Source organism: Bos grunniens, chromosome 27, assembly GCF_055505025.1.
Source record: "Bos grunniens cultivar Pamir isolate PY7600 chromosome 27, Bosgru_T2T1.0, whole genome shotgun sequence".
Taxonomy (NCBI): Eukaryota; Metazoa; Chordata; class Mammalia; order Artiodactyla; family Bovidae; genus Bos; species Bos grunniens.
Genome location: NC_141191.1, coordinates 32,961,757 through 32,976,492, shown reverse-complemented (window position 1 = coordinate 32,976,492; position 14,736 = coordinate 32,961,757). Strand labels below are relative to the sequence as shown.

The 14,736-nt window shown below is 43.2% G+C and overlaps 1 protein-coding gene across 15 annotated transcripts in view; it reads right to left on the bottom strand.

The window, feature by feature from the left end:
• Positions 1 to 14,736, bottom strand: part of UNC5D (unc-5 netrin receptor D) — a 641,211-nt gene that overhangs the window by 85,261 nt on the left and 541,214 nt on the right. For 11 of the 15 annotated variants that reach the window (XM_086379669.1, XM_086379670.1, XM_086379674.1 and 8 more), the window contains one exon: positions 1,083 to 1,268. In XM_086379669.1, the coding sequence (XP_086235795.1) occupies positions 1,083 to 1,268 (186 nt within the window). The remainder of the gene's footprint in view (positions 1 to 1,082; positions 1,269 to 14,736) is intronic. The other 4 variants (XM_086379671.1, XM_086379676.1, XM_086379681.1 and 1 more) reach the window with 1 other exon arrangement.

Sequence of the window (14,736 nt, the reverse complement as noted above, 5' to 3'; positions counted from 1 at the left end):
ATCCTAGCCTGCTTGGCTTTCCACTGCACCATCCTATCCCTACTCCATCACTGCCAAGCAGTAAGATTTCTTGTCCTGTACTGTAGGTGTTACTCACAAGCAATAAACAGAAATAAAAGTGACAATATTGATCACAAGGGTCAAAGTAGAAAACTTCATCTATGGAAATGAGACGGTTCCATTTTTTCTAAAATAAAAGCCATTTATGTCTCATCTCTGTCTCCCAATCAGGAACAGAGTTAGTTGGTAGAAGAAAATCAAATGACTCTTCTGTTTTCAAAATGAAATACTGCTATTGTTTGACATGATAAATTTTCCTTCCCTTCCAACAGAAGACTGCTTCAAGGTGGCAAAGGCAGAGAGTCATTTAGGCTGAGAATTTCATTTTTTCTCTGGTTAACTAGCCCATCATACATCCTCTAAAATCCTTTTACTTATTTAAAATAGAAATAACTCCACTGAATAAAATAACTCCATCTAATAAATAGTGTAATAAATATGCCTGTTAGAGTCATTGGTTTGTAGCTTTGAATAATCAATATTTTAGTTAACTAAACATACATTCCCAAAGCAGGCTGGTTAAAATAGAAAGTTGGGTGACCTGAGGCACTGACTACATATCAAAGATGGACACGCCATATTTAAAATGTGGGTAATGGTAAATCGAGGAGCTTCCCAGGTGACTCAGTGGTAAAGCATTTGCCTGCAGTGCAGGAGACTCAGGTTCAATCCCTGGCTTGGAAAGATCCCCTAGAGAAGGAAATGTTAACCCACTCCAGTATTCTTGCCTGGGAAATCTCATGGACAGAGAAGCCTGGTGGGGTACAGTCTACAGGGTCGCAAAACAGACATGACTGAGTGACTAAGCAACAATAGGTAATTGAGACCCATTGGTCCTCAGGGCAGCCAAGAACTCAGACAGACTCCTGCATCAAACCTGGCATCCTAAGGTGTGAAGACAATTTTGGAGCGGCTCCCAGTGCCAAGAGCCACCCTCACACAGGACCAAAGAGCACGAGGGTCCTGCGTGAGTGTAGTCTACGGTCCTGAGGACGTGCTGTTGGGGGCCCTACGCCGCTGACCTTGACGGACTGTTTTGAAGTTGAAGGTCTGGAAGCCACCTGTCAATGCAGAAGAGTCGATGACGTCCACACCATAGTCACTCTGGCTGCGTCTGTACAGGGTGATGCCGATGACCAGGACTGCAACAGCCACAACCGCGGCACCCAAGCCTGAGTACAAAGCGATGTCGCTGGCATTCTCGATGCCTGAAAGACACAAAAGCAATCCTCAATGGCCAACATGGGCACAGTGCCAAAAAGCCACCCCAGGACACAGAATGAAATACTCTTGGAATTTTTGGAGCTACGGATCAGGCAACATGACAGATGTGGCTAGTCGCGAGTTGACTCTCCAACAATAATCAGCTTCTAGAAGACCTTGTATAAACCAAAGGGATGCTAGTTAAATAACTTAACTGCATTAAGGTAGCTTACCACATAATGGAATCTGCAACAGAAGCAATTTTGCAAAGAATATAAGAGTTTTCAAGGATAAACAGGCAACTGCTTAATTTGCTTGTTTTAGGAAATCTTATTGCCCTGCAAAGTTTTTTTTTTAATATATATATATACACTTTATTTTTGTTGGAAGACATGAGACCCACATACAATGACAAAATATGGGTGAACCGCTCTGCTTGTCTATGGCCTGGGCGCATGCATTCACAGAGAGCATTCTCGGGTGATAAGGTAACGCATGGTCTATGAGTCAAGAGACCAGAGCTCAGGAGTATGAACTTGAGCTTTGGCCCACGTCACTCAGTTCATCAGAACGCTGACGTTCGTCAGAACGCTGACAGTCATCAGGGTATTCACAATCATTATGAGCGACTTTCTGTTGTGAGATATGAAAAGCACTCGGTCCCAGGCACTCTTATGTCCATGGTAAATGTTTGCTGGCACCAACTGAATGCTTGACTCTAGAAGTTTGTTTTTGTGGACGAGGACTGGTCTCTAAGAGGGCACATGCTGTTTCTCCCATACCTCTCCTACTCCATCCTATTGAATGCATGGGCAAAGCAAAAATAAAAGCGTTAGTTTGAAATTTAGATGGTGGGTGTCTCCCCATCCCCCAAGATAACACTGTAGCTGCTTTCCAACCCTTTGGCTAGAGGTCCTCAGGGTGTGGTTGATTCCTGAGGAGCCTTGGAATGGCTAGTGCAATTCAGCATGACATCTACCCAAGAACACGTAAGTCTTGAAGTGTGTTAACAGTGGAAGGTGGCAAGTATTCACTACATAACTGATCTCCTTACAGATTATGTGGTAGGCATACTAAACAGGTCCAAAAGTAATTACTCTGTCACCCCTGCTGGGTTTAGCAGATAAAATAAACCTACCATATATTTACCTTGTAATTGCACAGCACTTAGTCTGTGCTCACCGCACCCTAATATGCTACTTATGTTATCAAGTGAGGAAGACTAACCACATGGCTAAATTTATTTTCAACAAAGTTAGTGGACTATAAAATAAGGTGCCGCCAAATGAAAGCAGGAACAAGGAAATCAAGCAGAACCAGATCAGTAATAGGGCGGCCAACACATAAAAATAATTCATGGGGGAGAAAAACAGTCATCTCAAAGAACAGTATCGGAAAGGTCAGAGGGTGATCAGACCCTTTTCATAACAGCAACCTGGGGGGTGTTGAGAAACAGTGTGATCTAGGCTTTAGTTCAACTTCATGGTGGTCCAAATGGGAGAGGGCCAGGGATGGTGGGGTATCAGTGGTGGTCTTCCCCAGCCCCCCAGAACCACAGGGTGAAGCCTGATGCCACCGCCAAAGTTCCAGTGTCCAAATAGGTCATGTGGGGAGAAAGAAGGGGAGTCATCACCCCATTCAGTCTCACTCTCCCTCTACTCAATTAAATTCCTTGGAGGGAATCATTAGAGAAGAGAGAAGTCACAAAACACAGCAGGTACGGCAAGCCAGGGCACCAGGAGCAGGGAGAGAACTGGACTGGACCTAGTGAGCCTTCCCCCTTCTTCCCTCCAGGTCCTTGGGTGCTGCTCACGGATGGCACCATCATCTTAAAAGGTGTATCTGGGGAGAATACACCTGCTCAGCAACTAAAGAAAGAGCCTGGCAGGGTCCTGAATGCAGCTGCTCTGTCACTGAGCTGGCAAAGTAGACACAAAGACATCTTTAGCTTCCCAGGTACTAAAATAGGAAGGGCCAGAAGCCAGAGGATGACCAACGTGAAAGTACTTCTGCTGAAAATGGATATCACTGGACGTGAAATCCTGACACAGAACTCAGTAGCAGGAACAAGCTGTCTTTGTTCCCCTGGATTCCTATCTTGCTGTTTCTGGCGTCCACCCTCTTGCTACCCAGGTAACCAGAATTCTCCGTTCTCAAGTTATGAGTTCTGTTTTAGAAAAGGACTCTCCAGCTTCAGATGAAGGTATCAACGTCAGATATAGCTCATTGTGTTTGCTCTTCCAGGAATATGTGCAGAACCTCTTAATAACCTCTTAATAAATACTGAATTATAAAATTTTTAGAAATGAATATGGGGACTTTGGGGCTAGGGTAGGGAAAGAAGGGGGAGAGACTCATACAGGGATCACTGCTTCCCTAGGAGGCTCACCCTAGCACCTGGTGGGACAGTTTGACCTAGACTCAGAAGTCCATGGGATTCATTTTACAAGAACAATCTGTCCTGGCAATTTGATGTTTCTACATCTAATGATCTCATCATTCAACATACACTTGTGACGGGTCAACTGCTCAGTGGAAATGAAGACATATGGGTGAAAATTAACATGTGGTCCATATTCTCCATTGTTTCTTGTCTGAAAGACAAGGCTGTGATGGGACTCCGGTATCCAAGTGCAGCTACAGATGCAGACACGAGTCCTCAAGACCTCATCAGTCATCCTTAGAGCTCAGTCTTCTAAAGTTGAGTCACTTCCTCCTTCTTCCTCTTTTTCTCTTCTCTATTTACCTGCTTTTACTTCATCTTATTCTTCCTTTATTCCCCCTGCCCTGCTGCTGCTGCTAAGTCGCTTCAGTCGTGTCCGACTCTGTGCGACCCCATAGACGGCAGCCCACCAGGCTTCCCCGTCCCTGGGATTCTCCAGGCAAGAACACTGGAGTGGGTTGTCGTTTCCTTCTCCAATGCATGAAAGTGAAAAGTGAAAGTGAAGTCTCTCAGTCACGTCCGACTCTTCGAGACCCCATGGACTGCAGCCCACCAGGCTCCTCTGTCCATGAGATTTTCTAGGCAAAAGTACTGGAGTGGGGTGCCATTGCCTTCTCCGTCCCCCTGCCCTACCATTTGCTAATCTTTTTTCTCCAGGACAGTAGAGTAGGTTTCCCTGTAAAGATTCCTGTGTCCTTACAAATCTAATTGATTCCCTTTTCATGTGTGTCCAGGACTGGCCCCAGGAGAACCTGAGGTTTAGGCTTGATGTCTGTGTCTGTGAGCACATAGGCACTTGGAGGGGTGCCACGCAGAACCATTCCACATGTGCACGTGTACATATGTGGTCACACTCAGCTCTCATTGGAAGAACATCAGAAGTCACTGCTTCCACCTGCTAGCCAAAGGCCCTGTGCCCCTTTCAGATTATAAGGATGGGTCTTCGTCATATACCCCCCATCCCTCTAGGCATCTAGGCCCTTCCCACCTCTGTCTACCCATCCGTCAGTGCAGGGCCCCCTCCTCCAAGCCAGCTGGACTGTGCCTTGGCTAGTCCACCAACCCTGCCAACCCCTGGTTCTCTGAACTCTGACATAATTTATGGCTCCTCGAACTCTTTTTGGATCTGTTGATGGGTAATGACCTGAATGCCAAGGCATCCTAACTGCTTGACACTCGGCACAAGCACTTCTCTGTCATTTCCCCCAGAAATGTGTGAGTCATCCTGTGCAGCTATCTGTTGATTGCTCCCTGAACTCAGACTAGCCTGAGGGAGACTGTAGAACCCCTGCCACAGAGACCGCCTTTTCCTTACAGCCACACACACACATTTACATCTGTCTGCTCACTCTTACATCTGGGGCTGGTTTGTTTCCTCCAACTCATTCTGAACAAAAAGCTTTGATCAGGCTATTCTGCCTTTGTGGGCAGAGGGTGTTTTTTTTTTTCCTCTGGATTTCTGTCATACATATCAATGTGTGATTGATGTCCTTCCCGGGTTTCCATCCCCATTTCCTCTCTCCAAGCACTGTGAAAGCTTTAGGTCAAGTTCAGAAGGGCACAACATGTGGTATAAAAAATTGTGCATGATCTATAGGATAAAGAAAACAAAAATAAAAACGATGGGGAAATCTCTTATATTGCAAATTAGTCAGAAACTACAGAGGGATCTGTTCATTGCTGGAAGGAGTGGGAACTATCTACAGAGAAAGGCTGCAAAGATTAATAGTTGGAAACTAGGACCCTGGAAAGGAACGTTTATGGGTTCATTTGGCCTGGAGAAAAGAGAACTATAAAGTGGCTTGTGGGGATCTTTAATGCATAAAGCGTGGTTCTAAAAAGAAGCTCACAGTAGGTGCCCAGTGAACCTTCATTTATGATGAAGCTAGTAACCAGCTCGTCACCCACTCTAACAAGGGCTGAAAAGGAGGACCTGGCCTTTTATTATAGCAATTGGGACTCTGTTAGATATTAAAATGACCTTTTCTACAAGGAGGGTTGTTGAAAAAAACAACTGTGCTGTATTTCTGAGGAAGCTTGTGAAATCTCCTTTAGAGTTTCTCAAAACCAGCATGACCTGACAATAGTCTGCAGTTATATTTTTGGTCAAAGCTGGTGAGAAAGGCTAAGTGACTTTTCAAAATCCTTTTGTGTTGGGGGCCAGAGTGAGGTACTCCGCCCATGGCAAAGGTCATGAGGAAGGAGGCTCGACATACGCAAAGGCGAGATCAAGCCTCAGGAGTCCCCCTGGAAATCCTTGAGCATCTATCCCCATAACCAGAGCCTGCCTACTTTACTACTTTGTGCTCACCTACACCTTTGACTTTACGGGGGGCTGTCCCCCACCACCTCTTTTGGAGAAGGAATTAACTTAGAGCTCCAGTTAATAATAATTTCTGGGCGTGATAGGAGTGTTTCAACCTACAAACTCCTCTGAAGGTTCTCTAGCCTGCCTGACAGGCTTGTCCGGCCACATGTGATTGCTCACAGCCTTCCAACTGTGAGAGGCATGAGATGCTTTAAACCTTCTAAAAACAGGTTCTTTAGAGAAGTTAGAAAACTATAAGTATAGTGGGCTGATTAGAAACTGTATTGGTGAAGGGTTTTTCATTTGTTGAGCCAATGTTTGTTGCTAAGTCTCCACATCCCCTGCCCTTACACACATTAATGAATATATAGAAGAAATAAGTATTAACCTTTGATATTAATCACGTTAGACCTTAGGCTAAGTAAATTCTTTCCCTAACTAAAACCCACTACACCCTCACCCTATAAGAATGTAACTTTATTTGGGTGGTGTCTGTTTTAAGAATAATCACCCCTGGAGAAATAAGTGTCCTGGTTGACTGACCGTTGTCACAAGGAGAGGGTCATAAATTGTCAGCAGGCCCCCCTGGCCAGAAGATGATGTAACACCCCTAAGACCTCTGTATACATTTGTATGAAGCACCTGACTTTGATAAAAGTCAGGACTGCTGACCCCACGTGACTTTTGCATAACATCTCAGTGTATAAAAGTAGACCATGGAAAATAAAGAATGGGGATCAGTTTCTCGAAATACTGGTCTCCCCATGTCGCTCTCTCTCCCACTCTGGCTGAGTCTCCATCTGGAGCGCGGAACCCGCCATGCTTACTAATTATGCCCGGGCTTCTAAGATCCGACCGGGGAGGCCTCAGTGTCTCCTCTCCTTCGGGAGAACGGAAGGACGCCTGTGGCCTACGTAAGTGGTGTAAACTTCTTGTCTTGAAGTTTTATTGGTCTCCCGCGTAAACCAAGCCACTCAGCCTCTTTTCTCCACTGAATTTTCCTACTGAGCTATCCTTATTCTATTACTCTTTATATCTTTAATTAATATCTAATTGAAGCTATTGTATCCTGACCCTCGCCGACGCCGTCCCCGCTTCGAATACCCTGGATCAGCCGGGGCAGGACCCCGGCACTTTTGAACTTCAGAGTTCAAGGACTAGGTATTCACAGGCTCCTGTCCTTATGAATTATAATCATACCTAGTCATTCATAGTGACATAGGTACCCCAAGGACTAAATTTAAGGGCTGTTTATTTAGTTTGCCTTCCTCTCTTCACAGGACTCTCATTTGAAAGACATATTAACTCCACTTATTTATGGAAATTTACCTCAATTCCCATATTATGAGTTTAAGTATCAGATTAGAATCTATTTTATAGGATTAGATAGCTACACAAAATGAATAAAGGAGCACAACAAAATGCCTTTCAAAACATACAGTTAGAGAATTTGGGACTGACATGTACACGTGGCTAGATTTAAAACGGGCCAACAAAGACCTACTGTACAGCACAGGAAACTCTGCTCAAAGTCATGTTAACAACCGAAATGAGAAAAGAATTTGAAAAGAACAGATACATGTTTATGGATAACTGAATCACTTTGCTGTACACCTGAAACTATCACAATGTCGTTAATCAACTCTACTGTACTATAAAAGTCAAGGAAAACATATGGTATTCTCTTTTTATCTTATTGGATACTGTAGAATGACCACTGCTCTTGTTTTAGAAGGAAAAAACTCAGCAACTTGACTTGATGTGTAAGGCAGTGAATCCCTAAGGAATTCACACAACAGAGCTTCACAAAGAGAAGGCTGAGAGAGAGAACATGAATGGAAGACAGAAGAATTAGCTGCTCCGCTGGACTCCCAGGAAGCAGCAGTCTCTAGCCCAGCCCCGCCTCATCCTGGCCCAGAGGTACAGACAGGGCCGTAGACACCGAGGGGTGTGCCACAACATTTACCTGCACGCTAGCACATAACAGAAGTTATTGTTCGAACTGTTCATACTTGTCATTGAGAAGCCACATTCCTTGAAAAAAGCATCAGAAAATAACTTTAAAGTGGTCAGCTCTGGGCAACCACGGTGAGCAGTTCTGATGATACTTTGCATTGCCTGAAATCTCACAATCCCGTCACCAGTCAGCATCTCGGTTTTTCCACCTTAGTAAAGTGAGTGAAGTTGCTTAGTCGTGTCCAACTCTTTGCGACCCCGTAGACTATAGCCCACCAGGGTCCTCTGTCCATGGGATTCTCCAGGCAAGAATACTGGAGTGGGTTGCTATTTCCTTCTCCAGGGGATCTTCCCGACCCAGGGATCAAATCCAGGTCTCTTGCATTGTGGGTAAACGCTTTAACCTCTGAGCCAATTCCACCTTGCCACCCTCCAAATGCTCCTTGTTGTCATTAACAATGACAGCAGCACATTCTTCAGTAGCTCTTACTGTATGCCAGGCACTGTTCTAGCCTTTTATTTACACTGATTAACTCATTTTAATCCTTTCAACAAACTTGTAAAAAGGTGCCAATTTAAATATCGAAACTGAGGCCAGAAAATCACTTGTCTTGCCCAAAGCCTCATGACAGTTAAGTAGCAGAGCTGGGATTCAATCCAAGGCAGCTCGACTCCGGCTCAATGCCTACCTATCCAGCTGTGAACCTCTGCCCTGGTCGCACTGCCTGATACTGAAACCGCACACAAGCCCCTGTGTCCTTGTCTTCTGCACTAAGAGGCTGACTCAGAAGTTAACGATTGGGAAATGTGAAGATGTAAAAACAAACAATGGCTGCTGGGCTGGGGAACTGAAAACTATTTAGACTCTGAATTTGCCACCTGGCAGAATCACCGAACTACCTTTTCCCTAAAAGATACGGATAAACACTTGACATGTAGGAAGCAGGCCCCCACCAGATGAAAACTGCTAACCACACGAACACAGGCCCCAGATCAGTTGGAACCATTAAGCTGATGATGCTGTTTCCTTCTCACCTCACCACCAGTCAGAAGAATGTCCATGAGCTGATCGCGTCCTCTTTGAACCATGACTATACAACTCCTCACTACCCTCTCCAGGGCAGGGCATGCAGACTTGAAGGCATTAGCTCACTGTGGCCCCCTTTGCCTGGCAAAGCAATAAAGCTTTTTCTTTCTATTTCACCCAAAACTCTGTCTCTGAGATGTAATTCAGCACCAGCGTACAGTTAAGTCCCTTACATATGAGCCTTCAAGGTGTGAAAGTCTAAAGATGCAAATGTGCCCCGTTTGCTAGCTATTGTACTGTATTACGTATTAGTACTTTCTAAGGTACTATACTGTAAGATTTAAAAAAAAAGTTCTCTTTATTTTTTGTGCTTGTTTTTTATGTACTATTTGTGTGAAAAGTATTATAAACCTATGACAGTAGAGTATTATATAGCCGATTGTATTAGCTGGGTACCTAGGCTAACTTTGTCAGACTTACAAACAGAGTGGACTTACAGATGTACTCTTGGAACAGAACTCATTCGTATGTGGGGGATTTACTGTACGGAGGCTGAAAATTTCACCAACAAAACCTCTTGATGGCAAGGGTAGCCCAGTAATGGAGCACTAAGCTTGTGCCTGCTTCTCTGAGAACCGCAGGTATGATCATATTCTCATGCTCACAATCAAATCTATTTGCCGTAGAAGTATTCTATTTCTTCTTTTACAGATGGTGGTACAGGTTCAGATAGGGTAGAGGCTTCTTCATGAGAAAATGGCAAAGGTAGGGTTTGGACACCCATCTGTCTTCACTCCCCAGTGGTCTAACCATCACAGGATGGCCTCCGCACCTCTCCTCCCTGCACTGGCTTGACTACCCCGGTGCAGGAACCCACCAACCAGACTGGTGGGTATCATCAAAAATCCAGTGCTCTGCAAACCCACCTGGGCTTCTTTGCAGCCTAATAATTATTGTATTCATGTCCCATGACCTAGAACAACTTTTCATCAACAGTTACTCTGAACTGCATTTACTTTTTTCATCACCTCTGCTTCTCACTGCCCGCTTTTCCATGTGAGTCCCCTTCCCTCCAGCACACACACACCCTCCCCTGCAACTCAAAACGCCTCTGCTCCGTCCTGTGCTTTCCTTTCCCTTTCCCTGTTCCCTGAACAGCTGCTCCTCCTCTGTGTCAGGCCGGCTCTGGTCTGCCCTCTCCTGCCTCCGCAGGGACCTGGCCTCATTCATTATTCCCTTTTGGTCTCGCATCTTTCAACTTTGCCTCCACACCTCTGCCTTGCCTTCTGCCTCCAAACACGGCCTGGTCTCCCTCATCACCTCTACCCCAATCCCTCTCCTGACTTACTCCCTGACAGATCTCTGAAAGAGGCAGTCTCTTTTCATATCCATGAAATCCTAAGCTCTTTGTTGAAAAGAATTATAAAAAACATTTTTAAAACATTAAACCTTTCTTGATCATAATTTCCCTAACCAGTTAACCTCTATCCCTGTTGAAGTAAAAGAATAAATAGAAAACACACACAGGAGGAGGAAGTACTTTAGGAACTATAAAAAGTTACACTACACTAAGAAAAAATTCATCCTTCAACTAAGCCAGAAAGATATGGCTTCAACTAAGCCAACATATATGATATTGCATACATGGAAAAAACGATACAAATGAACTTATATAAAAAATAGATCCATAGACATAGAAAACAAATTAATGGTTATGAAAGGGGAAAAGGGAGGGGATGAGATAAATTAGGAGTTTGGGATTAACAAATACACAGTACTATATATAAAATAGATAACCAACAAGGACCTATGGGATAGCACAGGGAACTATACTTAATATTTTGTAATAACCTATAAGGGAAAAGAATCTGAAAAACAAAAGATAGACATATATATATATAGAAGTGAATCACTTTGCTGTATGCCTGAAATGAACACAACATTGTAAATGAATTATACTTCAATAAAAAAATACACAAAATTAAAAAAAAAATAAAAGTAACCACTGTTGATAGTTATTTGGGATCTTTCAGGAACAAATTGTAATTTCCATTTTTTTTTTTTTTTACCATCCTCACTCTAAAAGTTATATAATCATTATTATACTTCCATATGATTTCCTTTACTACATTGCTTTTTTCCCCCCACTGTGTACAATATCTTGTAGATCATTCCTATCAGAATGTACAGACATGCTTTACTTCTTTTTACATGGGCTCAGCCCACTGCCAGGCTCTGTCGTGATTTAACTTGTTCACTATTTCTATACATTTCATTGCTCTTTTATGCTATTAAATTCTGACTTTTGCCCAAACCACTGTTTCCTCCTGAAGATTGTTCACAACCACTCCATCAGACAGTGCTAACTACTACTTTGATGCCTAACAGTCTTAAATCAGGATCTTTTGCCTCCACTCCTGTCTGAAGTCCTCATCCTATATTTCCTCTGGTGCAGTGGATAAAACCACCACACCACTGTGCGTTGTGCTAACATCTCAAACTTGTCATCTGTTTTATAAGGTCACCATTCTTATCTCTTCAAGTATTTTCCTGAATTCCCCTTTTCTAGTAATGACATCATCAGAGACCAGGCGTGAGCCTGAAGAATCACCTTTCCTTTTCTGCCCATCAAGCCCTTCCCCAAATGACTCACACGCCTTCCTGAAACATCCCCAGTGCCTCTCACATCTCAGTTTCGATAGCAGGCACCCACATGGCACAGCCTCATCTACCCTGGTACCCAGGCCCCAGTCTTTATTCATTCTGAACTGTTAAACTCGTGGCTTACTCTCCCCAAACACAGTTCTGGTTCTGCCACTTCAAAACCTATCAATGACTCTTGAGTAGGCATCGAGTTCACTCTAACAGTGGCTTCCCTTATGGCTCAAGATACTTTCTGCTCTGCCCCAACCTAGTTTTCAACTGTTTTCACTCATTTATCCTCTATATGGACCCTCCAACTTCTGCTTCATTGGCTGTACTAAGGCCTTAGACTGTGTGGATCACAACCAACTGTGGAAAATTCTTAGAGATTGGAATACCAGGCCATCTTACCTGCTTCCTGAGAAACCTGTGCCAGTCAAGAAGCAACAGTCAGAACTGGACATGGAACAACGGACTGGTTCAAACTGGGAAAGGAGTATGCCAAGGCTGCATATTGTCACACTGCTTATTTAACTTCTACACAGAGTACATTATATGAAATGCCAGGTAGGATAAAGCACAAGCTGGAATCAAGATTTCAGGGAGAAATATCAATAAGCTCAGATACACAGATGCTACCACCCTTATGGCAGAAAGTGAAGAGGAACTAAAAAGCCTTTTGATGAAGGTGAAAGACAAGAGTGAAAAAGCTGGCTTAAAACTCAACATTCAAAAAGCAAAGATCATGGCATCTGGTCCCATCATTTGATGGGGACTACATGCCGAAGAATTGATGCTTTTGAACTGTGGTGTTGGAGAAGACTCTTGAGAGTCCCTTGGACTGCAAGGAGATCCAACCAGTCCATCCTAAAGGAAATCAGTCCTGAATACTCCCTGGAAGGACTGATGCTGAAGCTGAAGCTCCAGTACTTTGGCCACCTCATGCGAAGAGTTGACTCATTGGAAAAGACTCTGATGATGGGAGGGATTGGGGGCAGGAGGAGAAGGGGACAACAGAGGATGAGATGGCTGGATGGCATCACCGACTTGATGGACGTGAGTCTGAGTGAACTCCAGGAGTTGGTGATGGACAGGGAGGCCTGGTGTGCTGCGATTCATGGGGTTGCAAAGAGTTGGACATGACTGAGCGACTGAACTGAACTGAACTGACATGGGGAAATAACGGAAACACTGACAGACTTTATCTTCTTGGGCTCCAAAATCACTGTGGGTGGTGATGGCAGCCATGATATTAAGACTCCTGCTCCTTGGAAGGAAAGTTATTACGAATCTAGGCAGTGTGTTAAAGAGCAAAGACATCACTTGGCTGACAAAGGTCTGTATAGTCAAATCTATGGTTTTTCTAATAGTCACGTATGGATATGAGAGCTGAACCATAAAGAAGGCTGAGCACCAAAAAATTGATGCTTTCAAACTGTGGTGCTGGAGAAGACTCTTGAGAGTCCCTTGGACAGCAAGGAGATCAAACCAGTCAATCTTAAAGGAAATCAACCCTGAATATTTATTGGAAAGACTGATCCTGAAGCTCCATTATTTTGGCCACCTGATGCAAAGAGCCATCTCACTGGAAAAGACCCTGATGGGAAAGATTGAAGGCAGGAGGAGAATAGGGTGACAGAGGATGAGATGGTTGGGTGGCATCACCAACTCAATGGACATGAGTTTGAGCAAACTCTGAACATAGTGAAGAACAGGGAAGCCTGGCGTGCTGCAGTCCATGGGGTCGCAAAGAGTCAGACATGACGGAGCAACTTCACTGGTTCCCTGGTAGCAACTGAACAACACGGACCCTACTTTTTAGGTGAATCTGATTACAGACCTCACTCGAAGATATTATGGGTTCAGTTTCAGACCACTGCAAAGAGCAAATATCGTAATACAGACAGGCACAGCTTGCTTGGTTTTCTGGGACATATAGAAGTTATGTTTATACTATACTGTAGTCTGTTAAGTGTGCAATAGTATTATATCTAAATGAAACAATGGCTATACCTTAACTAGGAAATACTTTATTGCCAAAAAAAATGGTAGCTATCATCTGACAATGCAGAGCTGCCACAAATCCCAACTTCTTAAAAAAAAAAAAAAAAAAGCAGTATCTACAAAGCACAATGAGGGCTGCCCAGATCCATTTTCTTCAAGTAGACTTTGTACTTCAGTAGACTTCTTTTTTTTGTTGTTGTTCAGATGTTTTGCTTTTACTGAAAGGCTCCCTCCTCCAATATTTGTTTTAATTCTAACCATTCTCCCGAGATTGACAGTACAGATAATCTATTTAATAAAATGTTTCTTGAGAATGCACATTCAGACATGTTTTATTCTTTTCAGTAAAGTTGCCAGATTAAGCAACTACAAATATGATTAAATTTGAATTTGAATTAAATTTGAATTTCTGATCAAGAATGTATAACTTGAGGAGAAGTATTTCTCATGCCATATTTGCGACATGCTTATGTCAAAAATGTATTCACTGCTGATGGGAAATTCAAATGTAACCAAGGGTTCTCTATTTTATCTGGTAATTCTGCCTTTGGATTGCAAAAGAACTGTCCTTTTCCCCATCAGGAAGACCAAGGTAAAATGAGAAAGAGACTCAAAAAGCAGGATTTGAAATCCAGCCCTTGAGAAGATGACTTCACTTTCATTTTCTACTCTGGGAATTCAGGATATAAGTTCTAACTTTGAATATAGTAATACGTGGGGAGATGGGACCTGTGAATTCACATTTTTAGCAAGTACCCTGAGTTATTCTGATGCTGAAGAACATTATATTCTATCACTTATTCACTGTGGCTGTGCTTAGTTCCAGGGTATTTAGTGAAGGAAACTTCATCATGTCCAATAAGGTCAACGATATTCTTAAAAATGGTCATAAGAAAAGGCATACACTTACGATGGGATAAAAATTAGATAATAAAAAGATTGCAAGCAGTAAGAAGATTACAAATGTTGCACATATGCTCAGGTTGAATTAATTCACAGTAGGAATGATTCTAAAGGACAAACAAGTCATGCAATTTGGGGAAAATGCTATATTTATGTGATGGAAAATAATCAGCAGGAGATGAAAAATGA